We start from the raw sequence: 24,790 nt of genomic DNA, 5'->3' as shown, positions 1-24,790 counted from the left end.
TCTTGTAGGCTAATCACCACTACGTCTTCCGGTACGTGGTCGCCATTCGAGGACTTTACTACCCCAACGGCCATCTGTCCGTCGAACTATGTCCCCTTCCCACTGCCACTTCAGTTTTGCAACCATCTGGGTCTATTTCGGTGACTTTGGTTCTCTTACACGATCCACTCATTTCTCATTCGATCTCGCAGGGAAACTCCAAGCATGGGCTTTGCTCTCTGAGCTATCTCCATTGCCCTCTGAGCGATATAGAGCTTCCTCATCGTTCTTTTTTCCATTTTCTTCCTTATGAGGAAGATAATCAAAACCATGTTAATGTAGGTCGGTGACTTCTGAAAGTCCTGGAAAACAGTGATTATATGATGTATATGAATTCATAATTGTGATTTAAATATTTTTTTAACAATATGTTATGTTTTTAAAGTGATAACCCTCACTTCTAGGATTAATACACAAATAAAATTTGAAAAACAAAATTTTATGAACGATGCGGGACTCGAACCCACGACCTCCGGCGTTCCGTGCCGCAGCAGGTTATCAACTGTAAAGTGAATCCTGTAGATGAAGCCACAACCTGAGAGTTGAACAAAGCAAACAGAATTTTATAACGAGGCGGTACTCGAACGGTTCAAAAGCTCAGTTGGTTAGAGCACCGGCACGGAACGCCGGAGGTCGTGGGTTCGAGTCCCGCATCGTTCATAAAATTTTCTTTTTCAAATTATATTTGTGTATTTTTTTAACATCATATATATAAACTTATAGCCCGTCATTACTTAAAATCATTTAGAAAAATCTCCATTCATGCACCCAAATAAATTACTTTAATTAATATTAATTTCACATGAAACCGCAGCATCCCAAGCTTATTCAAATAGATAATGAAATGTAAAACTCATTCCGACGTAAATAGAAAATGGAATGAGAAACAAAGATTAAGTTGAGCGCTTCACTTTAGCGGAACGGCGTAACTTTGACAATCTTGCTAAGTCCAGAGCTTAATGTAACCTCAACGCTTTTGGACGTTTTGATCAACTTTTCACGAAGATGTCACTTTCAAACTGATGACAATAATTAACTACTGTATTTATCTCTTTGTAGTTTTTTTTTTATAATATTCAAATTCAAATATTTTTATTAAAAATAAGATTCAAAATCACCCATTGCACGTGTATTTTTTTCGGGTGGGTTATTTGAAATATATACTCGAAATCATTTCATGAAGTTTTTTTGTGAGCATTATTTTATAACTCTCTATAAATTTTTCGGATTCTTATCACATGGCTTGTCATACATAATAAGATGTCATTATTTACGCTGTCTTCTGGTTGCGGGTCGTCCCCTTGCATAATAAATATTAGGTGCGATGGAAACGATGGAAACGATGGCTGGTCCATGTGGACGTCAACTAGGTGACGACAAGAGGCTCTCGGTGCCCGGTCAACATGTTATAATTATTAATAATCGTTCTTATTAAAGTGAAACTTTATTACTTCATCTCAAACTTTTTCGGCTGTGTGTTGCATGTCGCGTGACGGTCGGGCGGCGCCTATAGTTAGCAGCAGCTGACCGTGTAGTGTAGAGACTTTAATTCATTTGTGCCAATTCTCCACGCTATTTTGTTTGTTTTTTTTATTTCCCATTATCATTCCAATTTTCCAAGTATAAAATTAAGATTGATAAAGCGATTTTTATACCCTTAATGGAATATTATTCCAAAATTTTTTAGTTGAATGTCTATAATGTGAAAAAAATGAATGAAATGAAAATGAAGATTCGAGTATTTTGTTAAACGGCGAGGAATTGAAAACTGTGGAATCTACTGTATTAATATTAAGGCTCTATGAGGACTCTCTACTAGAATGCACGGTTAAAGAAATAAGGCTAATAATATGTGGCATAGACAAGAGTTTGTTTTACTTACTTTGACGATTACTACTACGATATATTGCTATAGGGCTATGTAGCCGCAGCAGCTGACCGTGTAGTGTATAGACTTTAATTCATTTGTGCCAATTCTCCACGCTATTTTGTTTGTTTTTTTTATTTCCCATTATCATTCCAATTTTCCAAGTATAAAATTAAGATTGATAAAGCGATTTTTATACCCTTAATGGAATATTATTCCAAAATTTTTTAGTTGAATGTCTATAATGTGAAAAAAGTTTCACTTTTACCGTGGTTTCATAAAACCAAACAATCCTTTTTTTATGTAATTGCTAAGGAATGTCCAAATCAGTATTAATAGGTTGGTGCTGCCACGATGCGATAGTTTATATAACGTTTGCTATTTTAAGCTCTGTGATTATTGAATTGGTATGAATGATATTGGATATTGTTTGCAGTACCTTATAACTAATTTGTTATTATAAGCATATAAATACATTAATAATTAAGTTAGTTAAGCTTCAAGCTAATACATCTTATTAAACAAGGAAACTATACATTAAAAATTAATCCAATCTGAAATATTTCGTACCTTTTACCAGATTAGTTTTATGGTTACTAGCCTCATTTTTTGTTTATAGCCTCTTAACTATGTTATCGTTATTAAAACAAATCACTGAAAAGTTCCAGTCATTTGTGGTATTCCTTCCATAAGTTCACCAAATGGTACTTTCTTATACCATTGCTATAGCGTATAAAATTTGAGGACTTTCACACACACACTCACACACACACACACACATTTAATATATATTTATTAAAATTATGTTTAATTAGTAAGTTAAGCTATTTGCAGTGAGTGTAAAAAATGAAAATAAAGTATTATTATCTAAATCTCTATTTTAACTTGACCAGCCTGGAAGTATTGATAGGATATCAACAGAGAAAAAAAATCATATTCCGATAATCTATTATTCCGATAATCTATGATAGTTTATGAATCGTTTGCAAAATAAATTAGATATTAAGTAGATATAACGTACTCATTGTCATCAATATAACAGTAGCAGTTAAAGTTAACTTCATACTGTAATAAACTTTTAATACAGTTGCTCAAAAAGTGGCGTATTGCAGGGACGTTTCGTATTCGTATTGCGTTCGGGATGTTAGCTATTACACCCTCGAGCTTTTTTTACCTTTTCCGCACTCGTGCGTTTTCTTTCCCAACTGTCAAAATAATGTGTATTAAAAAGAAATAAACCAACCACGAAGTTTTTACAACAAAAAAATTCGTAGAAGTTTTTAGGATTCATGCAAATATTTCTAAAAAGAAGCTACTTATTTGTTTCAATATCAAATCGAATGATGTGATTCAATGAGTTAGGTTAGGTTTCATTTCATTTCATCTCATTAAATTTCATTTCATATCAATAAAAAAAATCTACTGAAGACTTGGCTGTATGGGCATAGTTCCCTTTGCCTACCCAGAATGGGTAAAGAAAACAAAAAAATCTCTGCTTATATTCTTTTATAGTTGGCGCCATTTTGTGTTTTTAATATTCTATTAAAATGCTTCATTTTTTCGCAACTGTATTAAAAATAGTTGTTCAGTACACGTGCGGAACCGTCATTGCAACTTGTTCCGACTGTCAACCCTCACCTTCGGCTGCACCTCGGCTCGGGTAGACATTTGTCGGAACTCTTTGCAATGACAGGTTTTCCGCACTCGTAATGAAATATACTATTTAAAATGTTTATGCAAGCGGATCACCGGCTTGCTCATAGGGCGCAGCATACGTGTCGTACTCGACGCTTATTGCTCCAACCTGGAGCCTGTGAAAGAAGCGTTAATCACAAAAAAAAAACATTTATTCCTTCCTTGCCTCGCCTAGTTTCGGCATACTGGCTCTCGAAATCTCGCTGCCAGTCATGGAGAAAGCAAAGCCATAATGGCTTCGAAGAAACGAGGGAGTTTACAAATACAACATGGCAATGCCCAAGGTGCAGATCCAGCCGCATATGGAGTATTGCTGTCACCTCTGGTCTGGCGCACCCCAGTATCATCTCTAACCAATTAACCGAGTGCAACGCAGAGTCCAATTATCTGTGAACGGCTAGATCACTTGAATCTGACCCGTGTTCCGAATAACTGTGTGACTTGTATCCTGCCGCCGATTTCCTTCGCACGACACGCCATAAATTAGGATATCATTCCCACCGTCTAGATGTCTAGCGTTCTTCTACAGTGCAGTTTTTAAGACAATTTCTTCCACACAGAACCAAGCCATGTCATGAGCTTGCTTGTGTGGTTTTTCCAAGTCGGATGCGACATGGGAACATCTATAATTTATATGAACACAATAGTATAACTGTTTTTATTGAAATTCCTTGAGACTAAACATTTTCAATATGTTCATCTCTTATTGCGATTAATCTCTCTTACTCTCTCTCACCAGAAGAATTACAAGAACGTAGACGACCTTATCGACCTAAATAATCTATCAATTGAAAAACCCAAAAATTCTGAGCGGCACTACAATTGCGCTCGTCACCTTGAGATATAAGATGTTAAGTCTCATTTGCCCAGCTATTTCACTAGCTACGGCGCCCTTCAGACCGAAACACTGTAATGTTTACCAATTACTGCTTCACGGCAGAAATAGGCGCCGTTGTGGTACCCGTAATCTAGTTGGCTTCCTGTGCAAAGGAGCCTCCCGCTGGTACATACGTTGTGAGAACAAGAAACACTGAGTACGCAACGTCATTCCATATTATAGGCTATATTACTTTTTCATTAGGCTGCAGACAGTGCTTTTATATACTAAAAGAGAAACTTCAATAAAATACTCGAAGGGTTGGTTCAGTTGGTAAGAGCGCACGGAGGGAACCCGAAAGGCGCGGTTTCGAGTCCCGCATCTTTCTAAAATTTAGAATATAAATTTAATTTGTTTCATTGAATTACCTAGAAAAGAATACCATAGTCTTTACGAAACAGTTGTTATCATTTTACTAACTAAACAACGCAATTAATGAACTTAAGAAGCTTTACACCACTATCAGAAGTGAAAAGTTCATGTAGGCCAGGTTTATAACAAGAAAAATAACTATTTTCATAAAAAAAATAACACGAAAAATTTATTTAATAATAATCATACTAGTGACGACCCGCTCCTCCTCATTTTTAATGTAACCCTATAGGAAATGTTTGACCATGAATAGTTTTTGTTCTCGACCACCCGAACCCCATACTCAACGATTTTAAGCTATTCTCATCAAGAACTTTCCACCGATATATTACTGCGAACGATAGATTGGTGATCTATACCTATTGTGTTTGCTGAGGAATTAGATTTCAACGCCATCTTTGTGTTACACTACATTGCTCTTATATCTTATATAGATATAAATTACTCTGTTAAACTTATCGGGTAGCTCTCTTATTCGACTTGAGTCAACCTTACCCAAACGGGTGTTATATAGCCGATCGTTACATCTCAGTCTTATTAAGCACGTGAAATAAGATACTCCTAGCACTTCAGAAGTTTTCACTTTAAGAATTTTCACTAGATTGATTTAAATATTACCACTCTGGCGTAAATTAATTACTCCTTGTCACATTTAGGCACTTCCGACCCCTTTTACCTCGCATTGAGTAAAAGGGATTACGGCGTGATTAAGATACACCTATATAGCTTAAATATATTTATAATGTTAACAGGATAAACGTTACAAATTCGAGATGGCAGGTATCATGTTAAATAGTCCTTCGAAATAATTAAAAAAGGAAAAAAAAAAACAGATAGAAAATAGTTCTTTGGAAATGTGGTGATTTGACAAGATTGATTGTATGTCTGTAGGTCACAAAGAGCAGTGCAACGACAGCAAGCTCGATCTAAAGCCGAGTGTGGAGCGACATCATGCGCCCGGAGCGAGGCTGCTCGCACACACCATCCGAGCCGACCACTTGCAAGGTAACTTTGTTCTCTGTTTATCTGACGACGTATTATGTACTGTCTGTAGGTCACAAAGAGCAGTGCAACGACAGCAAGCTCGATCTAAAGACGAGTGTGAACCCAAACCAACCGAGGCAACCACTTGCAAGGTAACTTTGTTCTCTGTCTATCCAACGACATATTATGTACTGTCTGTAGGTCATAAAGAGCAGTGTAGCGACAGCAAGCTCGATCTAAAGACGAGTGTGGACCCAAACCAAGCGCCTGGTGCGAGGCTGCTCAGATAACAACCGAGCCAACCACTTGCAAGGTAACTTTGTTCTCTGTCTATCCATCGACATATTATGTACTGTCTGTAGGTCACAAAGAGCAGTGTAACGACAGCAAGCTCGATCTAAAGACGCGTGTGAAGGGACGACATGCGCCTGGGGCGCGGCTATGGGAAAGTATTTAACAACAATATATAGTTAACCGACTATTACCAACAACATTTTAAGTTAGCATGTTTTTAAATAATATAATATGTTATCAGTCACTTTTCTGTTTGTTATAAGCTTTTTGACAAAAACCATATACTTTCTATCTGCTTTTACAAACGCACCAATAATCTACTAGTATGTTACTAATCAGCAACACGTGGTAGATTCTACTGCTCACTACACACTTGTTTGTTTATAATCCAAGTCAATAGAAATAATATCTTCATTATTTTTAGTTTTCAATTTTGTTTCGAGTAACTTGTAATGAGTGATTGACTCCTAACACAGATTATCTAAATCTACCAGGAGAGTTTCATATGTATTGTAAATTACTGGGTACAAATAAAGAAATTTTGATTTGATTTTTTGACTATGCTTGTGGATTTAGGTGGAGTTCACCAGCAACACAGCGGCCACATGTCCACGGTACCCGTCAGCATGTCATCGTCAGCATCAGATAGCGACAAGCCCACCAAGCAGAAGAGACACAGGACGAGGTAAACACGCACACAATATTTAATTATATATACCTATACAATAGTGATTATACATTTATTCAAACAATACAAATCTTATTATATTTACAAGACTATAATTACATAAAATTAAAACTATCATTACGTGGAAGCGTGACAAGAATACTGGAAGCGTTTTTACGTTGGATAGCTAGGCTCATCCGTTGATCGAAATAGCTGCCAGCGCTTGAATTGCCAGTAGCCCTATTTAGGCGAGAAGTACTTTGTACATTCCCCGCGCCTTTGGGCCCACTAAGTGTCTCGAGACCACACGTCGGAAAGATGTAATCACTGAGACTGAGATATTTGCGACGCTTGCGGTATTTGGCAGTCAAAACAGCAGCTCCAGCAGCAACTGTGAACTGACGTAACTTGGACATGAAAAAGAAGGACGCCAGTGTGTCCCAGACCGCGCCCTTCTCCGTTTCCAAGCCACCAAAGTCATTTCGTCAGGTCACCGGTCAAGCTTTCCATCGCGGCTCGTAATACCATTTGGTTCAAAAGTAGCTGGTATAATTTGTATTGTATCTTGTAAACTGAACTTTACTCGGTGTCTGATGATTCTTATGATGCCGATAATTATATTGTATATTGATTTATTGACGTCATCTCTCGATAATTCACAGTTAATGCTCCGCATTAACAATACCAACCTTACTATGGAATCCAAAAGAATTAATTGTGTTTTAGAGTTGGATTTTGGATTAGGAATTTGCGAATTTTAAAATGCCATTTTTTGAGTACAGATTTGTTATATCAATCAGCTACTGATGTCCTCTGAAATAAATAAATATGTAAGACAATACAATACAAGATATAATTTATTCATCGGCAGAATTCTATCGCACTAACTGTCGAAATTATACGCAGCCAAGTGTACCAGATTAAATAAAATACCACCTGGTTGTGGCCACTAGAATCCCCTGGAAGTGGTGCAGGACTGAACTTCACAAGATCCGCAGTGAAACAATGGAAATCTCACGATTGATGTTGCCAGAAAACTTATGCGATTAGTTATATTAAATTAATGATATAATTTTGAACAATAGTTATATGATAATTAATTATAAATTTAAAGCTTATATACAGAAGTTCAATAATACCATTAGTAGTAAAGTTTCAACTGAGGATAATGATGGTATAGGTTTACACCGGCACAGCTGAACGAGCTAGAGAGATGCTTCACAAAAACCCACTACCCCGACATCTTCATGAGGGAGGAGATTGCCATGAGGATCGGGCTTACGGAGAGTCGAGTACAGGTGAGTCTTTCACTTTGTATTGAAAATTGAATACCTTTTTTTAGGTAAGAAAGATGGAAATTGTATGTAATAAGTATTTTTTTCTAATTTTATTAAATACTGCTTAAGTTTCACGATAATGAAGAAGAAACGATATATTTCCTACATAAGTCGCATAATCGCTGTTCCGTTCTTGAGTGATTTTTCTTACAATCAGTTCACTTATTTGTTCATCCTTTATAATAAAAATAATAAAGTTTACACATTTACAAAAACGATATAAAATACAACACCGGCCCCAGAGAATCACCTTGCGTGACTCCCTCTTCACACGTCGCGTACAAAACTTGCACTATATTGATACATTTCACAAGACCTCTTCTACCTGATTCAACCTTCGTATTACTTAGTTTTTACGTCAGCTCGAGAGTTGCAGTGTATTTGATCTCGCGAGAATGTCGCAAATATTATAATTTGAAGTGAATTTTAGATTAATTTCAATCTTTTGTGAAAGGGAAATAGGCTATGACTTTGACTGTATTTTTTAATAATAAAAAAAGATATAATATATACATTATTCCTTTGTCATTTACATATTATGCGTAAATAGCGTAAATATTATAATATTGTTTCTTTTTTTAACTTTATAACGCGTAAATATTTTTTATTAATATTTTTGCGTCTATTACAGCTGTATTTTATTCATAATTTACATTATTCATTAACATTATAAATTAAATTTATCCAGCTCACGGGTGTGGCACCCGTGAGCTGGATAAATAAATTACAACTTACAAAATAATCAATACTAAAATTTAAAGTAAATAAATGAATATTAAACTTCTATTAAAATTTGATTATGAATCGACTTTTTAGTAAATTTTTAAAGAACAGTTTAGAAATCAGGTTGAGTTAGAAAATCAGCACAGTATCGTTTATTTTTATTATTTCATTTTGTAAATTAACTACAGTTAACTCGACTTCGAACAGTAACAGTAAAAGAGGATGGTATTGACATGATTGGCGCTTAAGTATTGATACACCTTGTCATAATATTAATGTTAATCCTCTAATTTTATCACCAACAGCAAGCCGCTAACAGAGGCTTTGTGGAATCACTTAGTTTCAAGTTAACTAGTACTTTGCATTGGATATTAGACTTAATTTGTGCCTTCAAATATTTGTATTTCGTTAACGCGACGACATATGGGTGGACGGTTAACTTTATTGGTTACTAATGATCTCTGACAAGTGTTAATACTCTATTTATTCTGTAGTAATTTGTAGCTCTCATCTTTGTGTTTATTGCTGCCTGTTATCTTCTAATTAACTACATTATAATGTCGTAATCTTTAATATTTATGATAGGTCATCATATGAGTTACGTTTATCTTTATTAGAAGCTGTGATTGAGTCGCTAAGATTAGACAACAGTGTATAAAATATTTCATTCATACTCCTGAGATTACGAAATATTTTTAAAGTAGTAACTACCTAAAATTTTTCAGTTTTAAGTCTTTCCTCTTTATCGTAAAGGAATATTTATTCAGTCATATGTAATTTGGAGATGTGTTGTAATTAAACGGTGTAATAAAAAATATTTTAATTTTTTATTACAACGTTTAATGCTTTAAAAAACCTACTTTCTAGATCTCGTTCAAACCAATTTTCGGTGGAAGTTTGCACGGTAATGTACATCATATATTTTTTTTAGTTTTATCGTTCTCTTCTTTTAGAAGTTCCAGTACAAGTTACAGGGGACACACATTTTACCAGTTTAGGAGTGTGTCTCGCGCAAATTATTTAGTTAAGAAAAAATGATATTAAAAACCTCAATATCATTACCTATCTACTATATATCTATAAGGGTTCCGTTTTTAGACATTTGGCTACGGAACCCTGAAAAACAACAACAATATGACGTAGTTGCGTAATTAATCTTTGTAATATGTTTAGAAATCCATCAGCTTTTGAAATAGGTAGCAGCTAGTGGCCGAATGATACACAAACAAGGAGATGTGAACTCCTAGGAACCGCAGCGTGTTTGGCTACAGCTCATGTGTGCGTGTTTACCTACCGTGGGTCTGTGTCAATACACTGGATAGTGGCCGCTAGCTATCTGTCATTTTCTACTATCTCATAAATACTATATAGAAATCTTCAGATAGTAAAGCCGATTCTGGAAAAAAACAGGGAATGATCTATGCATAACTTTATTGTCCAATGCGTTTTTAACATCACCGACTGTGGCTTTCATCAACAGTGACGCATGCATCATCATCTAATGAAAAACAAAAAAAAACTACGTTTAAAAAAACCAACTTCAAAAACTGAAAAGTATCAAATAACTTAAAAGTTAATCGAATACACCTTTACCTTGATTATTAATAAAATGCTTCAAAGCAATCAATATTTAGCACATACAAATGATAGTAATTTATGAATATTAAAGGTAAAAGTGAAGTAAATGAAATTTTTGGTTATTTGATACTTTTCAGTTTTTGAAGTAGGTTTTTTATACGTAGTTTTTTTATTTATTTTTTACTTTTTAGTGACAGTTAATAATTATAATATATAATCAACCTGAATGAAAACTCCTAAAAAAGCCTTACACAACAAAACAATTATATCATCGAGGTAAACAAAAATTTTCATAAAAAATGTTCATAAAAAAACTACTGGGCCAAACCATGTAAATTTTTTATGGGACCAAATGGCATCTATTCTGCAACGAACTGAAAATTACGTAAATCGGAACATAAATTTCAGAGTACTCGATGTACATACATAAAAAAATACCGATCGAATTGATAATCTCCTCCTCTTTGAAGTCGGTTAAAAAAATAGAGTGAACAAAAACAATTATTGCATTTTATACATCAAGTAAAACAATTGGTAAATATTGGGTGGAAAGATCGGGATCAACGATGAACGTTTCGAACAAAACTACATCATAAACGATCAAAGAATACATCCGAAACCCATTCACAGATCACGCAGCATCATAAATGTTGCTTAAACAGAAGCCCTTTCATTGCCTGCTCTTGTAATGTACTAACACAGTGTTGTAAAGCATGCGGCACACACAATTCTCTACTTATGATTTTTATGTCTTTTATGAATTTCACCTTTGTGTCATAATTTTGTGAATGTCTATTAATAAATAAATAAATAAAATAAGCCTTTATTGCTGTTACTAACAATTACATTTTTTAAATATATATCCTTAACTAATTGCTTACTATTTTCTTAACAGCTTGTCCTTCGACATAGGCCTCCTCCAAAGACTTCCATCGTTCTCTCTCTCTCGCCATTCTTATCCATTTTGGGCCAGCCACTCTCTTAAGGTCATCCTCCCATCGTTTTATTTGTCGCTCTTTGCTTTTTTTGCATTCTTGTGGATACCACTCCGTTATGATTTTTGTCCATTTTTCGCTTTTGTCACGTAGCATATGTCCTGCCCATTTCCACTTTAATGTTTTGCACACAGTTTTGACATATTTGAATTTAGTTGTACTCTTAATTTTTGTTAGTTTTATTTTATCTCTTCTTTTAATTCCAATAACTGTCTATTATCATTACATAAATGTAAAATATTTGATTGTCACTTAGAACAATTATTCGAAGGCTATTTACAATTATTTATTGATCTCATTCTCATGCAACAACAGTCATTTGTTCACTAATCAATATATTTATCCCCTTAGATCATTTTACGTCTAGATAGACTATGACAGCTGTGAAAACGTCTAAAAAAATTGAGTTTAGGTCTAATCTCTATTTTGAGCGATTCACACACACTAACACAAAGTGTTACTCAAATCGCGAGTGTAAGACGTAGCATGTCACGCGCACTAAAATAATATTCCTGGATTGTTTTTATCGGTTGTCTAACAGCAAGAGACTATCTAGACATATAAATTATCTAAGTTATCACCTTTTTTTGAAATTTTATGACTTTCATTTTCTTTATGAGAGAAAAGAAGCTGTTATAGTCCAAATATAAGTACAAAAATAATATTGTAATAAAACAGCTAAACTTGAAAGAAATGTGGGACATTATTTAGAAACATAGTTTGCAATTAGGCTATTCTAGGCTCGATTATTGGTTTCACGAGCGGTTTATTCTGTTTTTTTAGTCAAAACATGATTTTATTAAATGCATCCTCCAAATAATTTATCTCAGAGGCCCACTGAAGTGGAATGTCTTCGAATTTAGAGCAAAAGTGTGTGATTCTCTACTGTTTGACTGATAATTTCCCTGTAAAATTAAAGTACAAAAATTATTTGACAAGAATAAGTCCATCATATTTCTAGTTGCAACGGTCGCCATTATCATGGATATATTAATTGTAGAATGATGCGCCATTAGATAAGTTTTTTTTGTTCCACAGGAAAACACAAGGAATCATACTAAATATATCAAAATCATGTAAGAAAAGAAAGACAAAAACATAATGTACTAAGGGATAGGATTGGTAGACGTGATAGAGATTTGTTATTTCGAAACATCTGCTTTCTAAATACTCCTGATCGAAAGACATAATTTAACATAAGATAGGTGTATAGGTCTGGTGACTACCGCAATCTAATGAAATTTGCAAATTTATTATAACTTAAATTGTAAATTGCCCCGATATACAAATAAAATATTTTATTAATCCCCAAATTTTTTAGGTCAGTTAATTTAAACGAAGATCTAAATATCAAAGCGATATTATAAAAGTTAATATAAGCGATATGGGTTATTCCTTCACGACAGTCGACAGTGTGGTCCCGGCTTTATACATTATCTTGGAGATCTTCGCGCCACACTGCGAGATTCTTACTTAAATTGTATTTATTTTTATATAACTCTGAGGCTACTTTTTTAGACGCAAACTTGATGTTGTTTGCTAAGTTTATTTGTTCCGTGACCAATGCCCGTGCTGGGACGTAGCACGAACATTTTGTTTGTAATGTATTAGTATCAGTTGAAATTGCTGTATGTTTAGAGTTCATGCCGCAATATAGCGATGCATTTCTTTTTATAACAGAAAGAGACGAGACGAACAGGGCGTTCAGCTGGTGGTAATTGATACGACTTGCCTATTACAATGCAGTGCTCGTCACCTTGAGACATAAGATGTACAGTCTTATTTTAGTTCCCATTAATTTCACTAGCTACGGCGCCCATCAGATCGAAACGCAGTAATGCTTACACGTTACTTCTTCACGGCTGAAATAGGCATCGTTTTGGTACCCATAATCTAGCCAGCATTCTGTGCAAAGGAGCCTCCTACTGGTAAAAATTAGCCTGTGTCCCGATGTTCAGAATTTTTGGGTTTTTCAAGAATCTTGAGCGGCACTGCATTGTAATGGGCAGAGCATATCAATTACCATCAGCTGAACGTCCTACTCGTCTCGTCCCTTATTGTCATAAAAAAAAATGTGTTTGCGTAGGTACTTGCACATAACTAGTTGACGGCAGAGAAATGCGTCACTGTTGTTAACCTTGCTAACTTCCTTGGATAGGATTCTAGGATGCTAGATAAAATGATCACTTATTATGAAATATCCCTCCCTCAAGCTCCTATAAAAATAAATCTAAAGTCATATAAAAAAAGGAACCTCCAAATAAACACTGAGTCGTTTTCGAATTTGCAGTGTAATAACGAATTCACGAGCATTAAATAAAAATAAAACATCACCCCCGTACCGTGATTCGCACTTTGTTTACTAAAGCCTTTCATTATTAAAAAGATATACTGCGCTAGTGATGGGCAACGCTCTCACAACGGTATCGACGTTTTATTGGATAGAGTTACATCTAACGGCCCCTAAAATGAATAATAGCATTACCTATTTACCTAATTTTAGTAAATGTTTAAAAATTAAAGGATTAAGATTATTTAGTTTGATTTTCAGATTATTACTATTTATTCCAACTGTGTGTGAACAAAAATGTAGTTAAGATTATAAAAAATTCAATAAGACGTCATTATTTTGGTATTTAATTATGGAAGAGGAGGAACAAAATGAGCGTAGCGTAGGGGTCACCTGATTTTAAGTGATTACTGCCGCTAACATCTTTTGTAACACCAGAGGAATCAAAGGAGCATTGCCGACCTTTTACTCATTAAGTTTCCTTGATGATAATCATACATCGAAGTCAAGATTATTCGTGTAAGATAAAATATAATCTCAGTACAACCAAACTCAGTTTTGGTTTTATAAAATATTTAAAGTATCGATAAACCACGCTGGGGCTTTAATTATTCTCTACTTTAAGCCGTTTTACACGTTGACAGCCTAATGTGTGACGGTGTGGTCTAGCCGGACTGTGTTTTTTTTTTTATTAATGTTTTTATTTAAATGTAAATGTCTGAATGCTTTATTTTATCGATGCATTTATATTTTATAGGAGTTTTTACATAACATTACATTTTCGTGATTTGCTTTAGATTTTCTAAATAAAAATTTTATGAATTCTGTACTCTGACTTGCGCATAAATGTAATGATGATTGTAAGTAAAATACAAAGAGTCAAACACCTTTTCCTTAGTTTTTGTAAAGAATATCTAAACGTAAGAAAATAAATAATATATACATTCAAGTAATCATATAAAGTATTAGATATTAGCGAACTTATTTGAAAATTACATTATTATAAAAATCTTATATTAATTTTAAATTTCATATTCTACATTTTTGGATAGATTTTGATTTGCTTCTGTATTGTGTTGGACTCTTGCGCTTTTCACAAAATCTAGAAGGTTCAATAAATACACTATAATTGTTCACAGGCTAAATGTACTGTAAATTGATATAGAACAGCTGTAAATTAAGTATAATTCTAAGAAATTTCCATGAGGTGCTATATTGTACAAAGATTCCATTCCATTTCTTTGACTTGCTAATTGATGACTCATACCAGCTCAAAATTCCGTATCAAGAACTTTTCGATAAGTTAAAAGGACTGCATCAACGCAACAGTAATCGATATAACTCATAAGTACATCCCTAGAGTACTATGTAGTGGTAAAGTGCGGGGGAGGGGTTTTGGTAGCTCTGAGCAGGAGGGAAGTGAGGGTAGAATTAAGATTTATTGCCACTATAATTAGTTGTGTTCCGACGATCAATTAATGCAGTGTTACTTTTAACTATTTTAAAATCTGAAAAATAATAAGCTACATTTTATTTCGTCAGTTTGTGTGCGCAAATTGCGCGTGGGTAGATTGGAAGACTTGAAATTTTTTCATTCAATTGTAAATTTTAGGAGAAATTGCCATCATTTGAAGCAAATTCCCATCAACCAATATTTTATTATTCCAGTTGTATTTCTGAATTTTTAAAGTATACTTTAAACAATTATATATATCTAATAATATATATATATATATATATATATATATATATAGACAGATATATCATATCTATCTATATAGATATGTTGTGGTTTCAATGCCCGCTCATGTTTGACGTTGACATATTTGACATGTTGCAAGAGTGCAACACATAAAATTACGCCTAACCGATTATACATACCAACACTGAAAGGTATCATACAAAGTCATAAAATTATTAATTTTCGAATGACGTTCTATACTTAAAACTCATTGTAGTTTTCTATAAAACTTATTCTTCGAGAATTCTTTGTCAAAAATAGTCATTTGGTGCGAGAAAAAACGATGTAAATACCCTCCGAGTATTATTTTAAGCGCCTTTCTTACTTAACATTAAATAATAATGTATTACAAGTTAATCACAAATTAAATCAAGGTTACGTTCCAGGGCTACCTGAATATTCCGTTGAGTAGTAAGATGTACTGTAGAGCCTCTTCTCAGATGATTTAGAGAGAACGTCTGAATATAGGCGCAGGCGTTGGCTATATGATTGTCCTGTTTGGTTGTGATTCACTTATTAAAAAGATATTTAATAAAAATCCTATAGGTGGGGCATTGATTCCCCATGCAGATACATTTAAAGTAATTGTAGTCAATAATGAGCTTGGCCAGGTGGTAACTTGAGGTCGTGACGCACCCAACTCAACTGACTGACAGATGTGCTCTATCATACATAATATTATGGTCTCACTCCCCGGAAACGGCACGACCGATTTTAATAACTTTAACATCAAGCTAAGAAAATCGGGAACTTATTGGTTTTACCCCGATTTTGGGAAAATCGAGTTTTCTTCAGGTCTCGACGTTTTAAGGTCTTAGGAAGCTTCGCTGACTATTCCCGCGATGGTGTCCGTACGTCTGTATGAATGTATGTGTGTGTGTGTATGGATGTATTTAAACCTCTTATAACTTTTGAACGGCTACGAACTTTTTCATATGTGGTTTTTTGGAACATTTTTAAACTACTTTACCGATTCACTGAAAACTGCGTGAAAATTGGTTTTTTCATCTAAACGTAATCTAGAATCTAAAAAAAACCTACTGCAGTTTACAGAACAACCTATTACAGACACTTAGAATAGACATTTAGTAATAATAAACATTAAGACTAGATTACATCAGGTAAACTCATATATATATAATTCGTTGCTTTATTTTGTTCTGTATTTTATAGTTATTTTTTTTAAGTTGCTATGGGGAGGCCTACGTAACGTGCCGCGCGCCTTCAACAATATAGATCCCATTAAACGAGAGCGGAAAAATGAATCAACTCCGTAAAAATGCTGTTCGAAACTCTATTTCACGTGCTTGTAGCCTAAGATAGACTTTTTGGGACATGGGCTAGTAATAATATATAATCAAACTATACAAATGATTTAAGTTTTCTTTAGTGTTAATTCCGCCAATATTTGTTTTTAAAACAATTCGACACGTGTTTCGCCTCTACACGAGGCATCTTCAGGACGTGTTGTCTCGCCAAGATTAGTCTCTAGAGGCGAAACACGTGTCGAATTGTTTTAAAAACAAATATTGGCGGAATTAATACTAAGGAAAACTTAAATCATTTGTATAATTATGGATTTCCGCAAAGTAACGCCTAATTCAATAAATAATCAAACTAAATCAAAACTCAACTAAAATTTAAAAAACAAAATTTTATGAACGATGATTCGAACCCACGACCTCCGGCGTTCCGTGCCGGTGCTCTAACCTACTGAGCTAACCGTTCGAGTACCGCCTTGTTATAAAATTCTGTTTGAAAAAAAATTCTGTTTGTAAATAAAAAACTCTGAAAAAAGCTGTACACAATATAAAATTACATCGTCCACGTAAACAATAACTTCGTCCACGGAAACATGAATGTTCATAAAATGAAAACTACTGGGCCAAACTATGTGAAATTTTTTGGGATCAAATGGCAACTATTCAAACATCAATACAGGCATCAAACTAGATGAATCACGTAAATCGGTTCATAAATCTCAGCGTAATCGGTGTACAAACAAAAAAAATATACCGATCGAACTGAGAACCTCCCCTTTTTTGGATTCGGTTAATGAAAATATAAATGAATAGAAACAAGATGTTGTATCATGATCACAAAAGCGACTGGATTCAGAATTTTCGTCAAAGCTTGAATTTCACGACTACATATAAGGTAATTCCAAGAGACGTATTTGTCTGTTACTTCTCCACCAATCAATATTGTATTGTTAAATAAAATGTTTCTACATTTGGAAGTACGAAATTGACACGACTTGGTTGCATTGGCTGCAAGGTGACCTGTTACTAGTCAAGTTATGTAAGATATTATTAATAAAACTGTTGGTAATGTTCAAGTTATTGAAAATATTAACAAAGATTCGTGTACAAACAAAACTACTTCACATGTTCTTGTCGAAATATGCTTAAACATGTTTTTATAAGCCGGCCATTTGGGCGTTTGGTAGACGGACAATTTTTGAAGGAACCAACTTTATACAGAATAATAAAATACTAAATTTGCGATTAAGAAATGAGGGATGGGGTAAGAAGGGTGAAAATACTTTACAACCTGTTCAACCCACCAAATATACAGAAAAAATTAGGAAAACGATTGACCTTAAAGGCTATCTATATAAGTTATCAAGGTAAATCAATTGAAGAAGTCCCTACTATAAAATTCCTTGGTATCAGTATAGATAAAAATATAGAGTGGAAGGCTCATATAGAATCACTAGTTAAAAGGATACATAAATTTGTCTCTGCTCTTAGGCGAACCAGAAAGACTATATCAAAAGAAGCTGCAATCATTGCCTATCATGGCTGTATAGCAACTATAATTACGTATGGTATCTTGCTATGGGGTAACTCCACAAACATAAACAAAATATTACTGGCTCAAAAGAGATGTATAAGAGCTGTGGCTGGTATAGGGCCCTTCGATAGCTGCAGACTTTTATTTTTAAATTTAAACATACTGACTGTAACCGAAATTTACGTACTTTGCTAGCTTATTTGTTAAGAAAAATTCAAATCTATTCACTCGGCTGGACGACTGTTCTTTGTTTCCATCGCGTGATCCTACGAGACTTCGAGTACCCCACATTAGAACCACTTTGTACCAAAAAAACTGTCATGCTATGTGTGTAAGAAATAAGAGAGGAGACAGTGTTAAATAGATTTAAATTTAAATTATTAACACTGTTAAAAAATATTGTTTTTACTCAATAAATGAATATTATCAAACGAAGTGGTAACTGGCACCAATACTATTTTTACCAATAATATTGTATTTTGTTGTGATTATTTTTACTACATTATCTCTTAGCATTTCATTTATTATTGTAAATGTGTAGGGTCTTTTAGTAGGCTTTACGTTGATAAATTAAATGTAGCTGTAATTACTCATTGTGTTAGGTTTATAATATTGTGAAGTGAAACCACAAAAATATTTGCATGTCTGTCAAGACGAAACATGTGCGTGCTCCTAAATTTGTAACAACTTTACTTGTGAATGTTTCTGGCAATTAAAGAACTTTGACTTTGACTTTATCCTTCAACTTCTCGCTAATTCCATAACTATAAACGCCTTAAATTGTACTTATGATTATTTTGAGCTCTTTAAACTTAAAGGTAAAGGTAAAGCCGTTAAAAAATGTTCCAAAAAACCACATATGAAAAACTTCGTAGCCGTTCAAAAGTAACACTTGCGTTAGGTAATCAATGAAAATTTTATTATTGTTGTTATAATTTTATTAAAAAGCTTAGAAAAGGCATTTATTTTCTCAAAATTGATTCCTTTAGAATTGATGTCAGTTCAATAACTACCACCGCATCGGAATTATTTTACTTTAAAGTTATTAAGTTATGAATTATATTGATTGTTATATACAAATATTTTTATTGTGTTTATGACGAGTTTCTTGTCACTTCTTCTTAACGGTTTGCGAATTGTAATGTAATAGTTCTTCACGATCTAATGTTCTTCTTAAAAAGCTTCTTTGACTTTGACAATAAACCTTCACAAAACCGATAAATTATTAACAAGGATATATCAACAGCGGTGAATAACTACCATAAGGTGTCATGTCTCGCCCTTCCCATAAAAAAACCAAGAAGACAAGTCAAAAAGCCATTTGTAATAAAAACCGCCATTATTGCCCCATTATACAGGAAGGAACAATAAACACTTTTCTTAATCTACAGTAATGTTGGCACACACAAAAAATAACCCTAAATTGTAGCAGGATTTGGTCTTGATTTAGCATTATTCGCGGGAGGCAAGCAATAAAATCGTATTGAGGATCAAACCTCATTCCAGCGAGGGTGAATCGCGATTGCGAGGGGTCGTCGCTTCGATACCACGATACCAGGTGGTTTAAATGAACTGTCGCACTGACCATTACTTTGTTAATATTTGGCCAATTAACGTTGACCCCACATACAATATATTTATAAGCCAATAAGGTTGTTACAAGAAAGTCGATGGTTTGGTATAGACTATGCTCCTTTGCACAGGATGCCGGCTAGATTATGGGTACCACAACGGCGCTTTTTCTGCCGTGAAACATAAATCTTATTAATTTCAATGTAAAATAATAATAATATTATTGATACACTTACACAAATTATCTTGCCCCAAAACTAGGCATAGCCTGTACTATGGGTACAAGACAACAATATATTTAATACAATATACTTACTTAAACATATATAAATATATATAAACATCCATGACTCGGAAACAAACATCCATATTCATCATATAAACGATTGCGCCCACCGGGATTCGAACCTGGGACCTCTAGCTTAGTAGGGTCACTAACCTATATGGGTCTATATGGGCTATATGGGTCATCAAATAACACGAAGCGTATGTTACAAAATTTGAAAGATGCCATTGAGTGTCAAGATGCCGCACATACAATCATTCAAAAGTTGCCGTAATACAAAGCTATTGTTCTTAGGTGGTGCGGCATCTAGTTGGAACGAATCGGACACCGGGAATCATTCCCAATGATATTATTCATTGATTTCTTGAGACACATAATACGATGTATATGCTTGCTTGTGGCGGTGCTGTGGAACTGGTCGTGCTATGCGAGTGCTTGTGACTTTAATATTTTAAGGCTGGAGACCGAGCCAATAGCCTTGAGTAATCGACCGGAGCTAGGTTACCTCTCTCGTACAAGATCACCATAGTTTTAATTCAGAATTAGAAGTTTTTAATTTATTTTTGTTTAATTTACCTTTGTAATATAACACAATTTTCTTTACGAAACTTAAAATGACATAATTTTAAATTGTATTGATGTACAATTAATAAATTTTCTTACGATTTTTATCTAGATTGAAAGATTAGCATGGCTCAAACTGTAAAAGTTAGGGGTATTTTGCAGATTTTCTCGAGAGTCTATAAAAATAGAAATGTAAAGAAAAAATGAATGTTCTTCTCATATTCTGTTGATATATAATATTTGTGAAAATATCAGCTTTATATAAACCATCATGAAATTGATCCAATTATGCGTTATATTGGCGATTTCTTGGGATAGCGGCCTTAATTAGTGTTTTTTTATGTGCTGTGTGCATGTTTGTCTTGAAAGTAAAGTTATCAATAAAATATTTAATTAAATTACAAGACGGCCGCGTGATCCCGGCGACAGCTCCGACGGGTGGTCGGTAACAAATCGCTATAATCCGTTCATAATAAACAAGCCATGTCTGCGCGGATTTGCCACCGACATACCGAGGGTGCGCCCGCCTCACTACACACGGCACACGACACTAGGCAGCTCTCGGGACACACGGACACTGTAAGGTACCTACTCGATAGGTATTTGTCTTTTTTTTACGATAAAAATCGTAGTAGTTGACTATCGACTAGATAGGACGATACAACACTAAAAAAGCGGCCAAGTGCGAGTCGGACTCGACACGTCGACACGACGGACAGGACACATTTTAACACTTGGTAAACTCTTGCGCAAACTATTCAGTTTAGAAAAAAAATTTATATTAGAACGTCAATATCATTCTGTAATAAGTATCAATTAAACCAGTTTCAGTTCTAAGTATGGGGAACCCCCAAAATTTATTGTTTTTTTTTTTCTATTTTTGTATAAATATGTTAATGCGGTTCACAGAATACATCTACTTACCAAGTTTCAATAGTATAGTTCTTATAGTTTCGAAAAAAGTGGTTGTGACAAACACAGACACACAGACAGACATGACGAATCTATAAGGGTTCCCTTTTTTGCCATTTGGCTACGGAACCCTAAAAAATGCGCGTTTCTACACCATCACATCTCCAATGAAAATTTAAGCTTCATATTTAGGAAATTTTAATGAAGAAAGCTTACTATAAAGTTCAGGAATATGTAGACCTCTTGTTCAGGAATATATGGATCTTGGCGTTGCGTAGAGACGTCGCCTCATTGCGTGTCTGTTACCGCATTTATCACGGAGAGTGTTCCGAAGACCTGTTTCACCTGATTCAAGTCGTTGATCAACCCTCTAGGTAATCCAAGAGCTAGCGGTTCACTATGCTGTTCATGATTTTGGAGAGCAGGGAGGTCATATCAATTATAAGCTTGTAGTTTACCGGATCCGAACTATCTCATTTTTTTATGGATGGGATGGACAAGTTTATAAGGAACGTTCGTTTTCAAGGAACTTTCTTCCACGTACAAAAAGGTATGGAATGAGCTTCCTTGTGCGGTGTTTCCGGAACGATACGACATGGGTTCCTTCAAATAAGCGCGTACACCTTCATTAAAGGCCGGTAACATTTCTGTGGATCCTCTTGTGTTGCAAGAGAATGTGGGCTGCGGTGATCACCTAACAACAGTTAGGTGACAGACAACGCTCGTTTGTCCTGTTTTCCAAATAAAACCTAAATATCATTTACATAATGACTGGTGATTCCAATCTAAAATCAAGTGTAAAAAATTTTTCACTTTGCTTGAAAAAGGAAGTTCAAATATTTTTTTTTGTATACCAAATATTAAAATAGAATTTTTAAATACAGATAGATAAATACACATATATATACATACCCACACACAACCACAAACACACACTCACACGCCTTTTTCGGGTCGGGGTAGGCAAATACAACAGAACGCCACTTGCCTCTATGCTTACAAACCTCACGCACTTTCTCTACATTCATTACTCTCTTCATACATGCTCGCCCGTTCCGGGTGCTTCGGACCTTTTGTTTTTTTCAATACCTCTCCAATTTGGTCGGCGAATTTTCTAGGAACTCTCCGTGACCGACTTGACACATACTACGCAGTGATCACATCTCAAATGCGTTAATTCTGTTTTTATGCTTCTTCTCCCATACCCTACGCTCATTTCCGTACATCAACGTGGCGACAAGCACTCCATTATGAACCGCCATAAATAAACATATCGTTCGATTTTATGTTTCAAAGAAAGAGGATCAAACATTAAGAAAGGTGACCATATAGATTTTTCGCAATGCTATTTTTGCAAAATTAAAAAAAAATCTCAAAATTCAATTTCTCGTGAATTAAAAGATTAGTTTGTTTAACTGCTACCGTTGAGACATTTCTGGTGTTAGCTTTAATAATAAAATAGATTTGCTTCCATTGTATCCTTCCCTTCCGGTAATCTCTGATCGCGCGGTATGCCTCAGATTATCAGCCTCATCTTATAAACAAAATAAGGGTCAGAAGTTGGTGAGGGAGTAGGGTGCCGTATGGCACTTTCGGTTTTGGTGTATCTGTAAAATCTAGTGCCCTGGGCACTGTCGTCGTCAAGCAAGACGGTATGCGTTGGACCCTCATATCTATGTTTGGAATGTCTTGATGAGAAAAGCTTAAAATCGTCGAAAAAAATCAAGTTTGGTTTTGTAGGTGGTCTGATTCAGAAGCTATGGTTAGGTTCAAACATTCTACTAGGCATGCATACACGTGCAGGAGTCACGCGAGGGACGTCACTAGTTATAAATAAATCATTCTCATCCACATCTACCATCACTCGCCAAACGAGTCAAAAAGACAAAAACGATTTCCGTGTCGCGGGGCCCGTCCATTACGCTGAACAAGAGCGTCAGGGTAAGGGGGCCGGGGGAGGGGAGACTGTGACGTAAACACGGCAACCGAATTATAAGTCCCGCGGGTGAATGTAGCGCCATCTGCCGGTGTGTGCATTTTCTGAATAATATCTTGTTGATTATGAAAATCACATTAAAACAACCGTAATCGCGTGATGGTGATATTCACCACTCTCAATTGTGTTAATACGGTGTCACACTCCAAAACAAATGTGATAGGTGGAAACTCGGTTAAGTTTTCATTGATTCTCTATATTGATATTGCTCCGTTCTTTACAAGATTATAGCCGTCATCTGTCAATCTATCAATTACTGCACGTTTCATACAATCGAGTGAATCGCTTTTATCTTACAGTTTCGCTAGCCTGTTCCATACAAAAGTAGTATGGCGATTACTTCTGATAGACGGTGTGACGTTTAAAGAAAAGTATTATTTATTTGTCTCATTATTATCTAGCCTTGTTTGGAAACAAAAAATTACAAAAAAAACATAATGTGTTAAAAGTACATAATGGGCGTCAAAACTTCCATATTTCAACAGTTATTTTAACGTATCTGTGTATTAGTTTTTTCAAAATATCTATATACCCCAACAGCCTGTTTATAAAAAAATTTCTCATAAAATAAGTTTATATATATTGTGCTCCTTATATCATAGAAACCTGGATACAATGCACAAGATCTTATCAATAAAGGCTGTTTTGAAGTATAAACACTAAGCGGCGTTGAACACTCTTCTTGGGATGGGTATAAAATGTTAAACTCGCGTCAGGACACGTGACCTGATTCAAAATTCGTAAGACAATCGTTGCAATCATCGATGAATATTGATATTTCTGAGAGACTTTTTAATGTCAGGTATTTGTAATAGTTCGGATGTGTTAAATTTTTTATGAAATATAAATTGTAATTTTTGTGTACGATGGCGCATTAAATGAATATTGTTTTTAACCACATAAATGCTGGTACTTTTATACAGATAAATATAGAAAATTACGTTAATGTTCAAGTTTTCACTTCAGCCGGCACTCCCGGAGTGCAACCCGTTATTTTTTAAGAAATGACCGTTTGTGATGAAAAATGTGACGGGTTGGCCCCTCTTGAGTGACTCTAGTGAGTAACCTATTAGGTATAGTTTATGATTGATAAGTACAGTTTAGTGTCAGGTTGCTTGAGTTTGCAATACCTGCGGTACCTAAGTTTCGTCAACAAAGTCAATTCATTTCAAACCCAAAAATTCTGAGCGGCACTATAATTGCGC

The 24,790-nt window shown here is 34.7% G+C and overlaps 1 protein-coding gene across 1 annotated transcript in view; it reads left to right on the top strand.

Annotated features, from left to right (window-relative positions):
* LOC126970116 (homeobox protein orthopedia-like) overlaps positions 1–24,790 on the top strand; it is a 57,315-nt gene that overhangs the window by 7,955 nt on the left and 24,570 nt on the right. Inside the window, exons 2-4 of the mRNA XM_050815880.1 lie at positions 5,742–5,855; positions 6,705–6,813; positions 7,976–8,093. Of these exons, the coding sequence (XP_050671837.1) occupies positions 5,742–5,855; positions 6,705–6,813; positions 7,976–8,093 (341 nt within the window). The remainder of the gene's footprint in view (positions 1–5,741; positions 5,856–6,704; positions 6,814–7,975; positions 8,094–24,790) is intronic.

This window comes from Leptidea sinapis, chromosome 1, assembly GCF_905404315.1.
Source record: "Leptidea sinapis chromosome 1, ilLepSina1.1, whole genome shotgun sequence".
NCBI classification, from domain to species: Eukaryota; Metazoa; Arthropoda; class Insecta; order Lepidoptera; family Pieridae; genus Leptidea; species Leptidea sinapis.
Note: the sequence above shows the minus strand (reverse complement) of the source record. Positions and strands in the feature narration are given on the sequence as shown.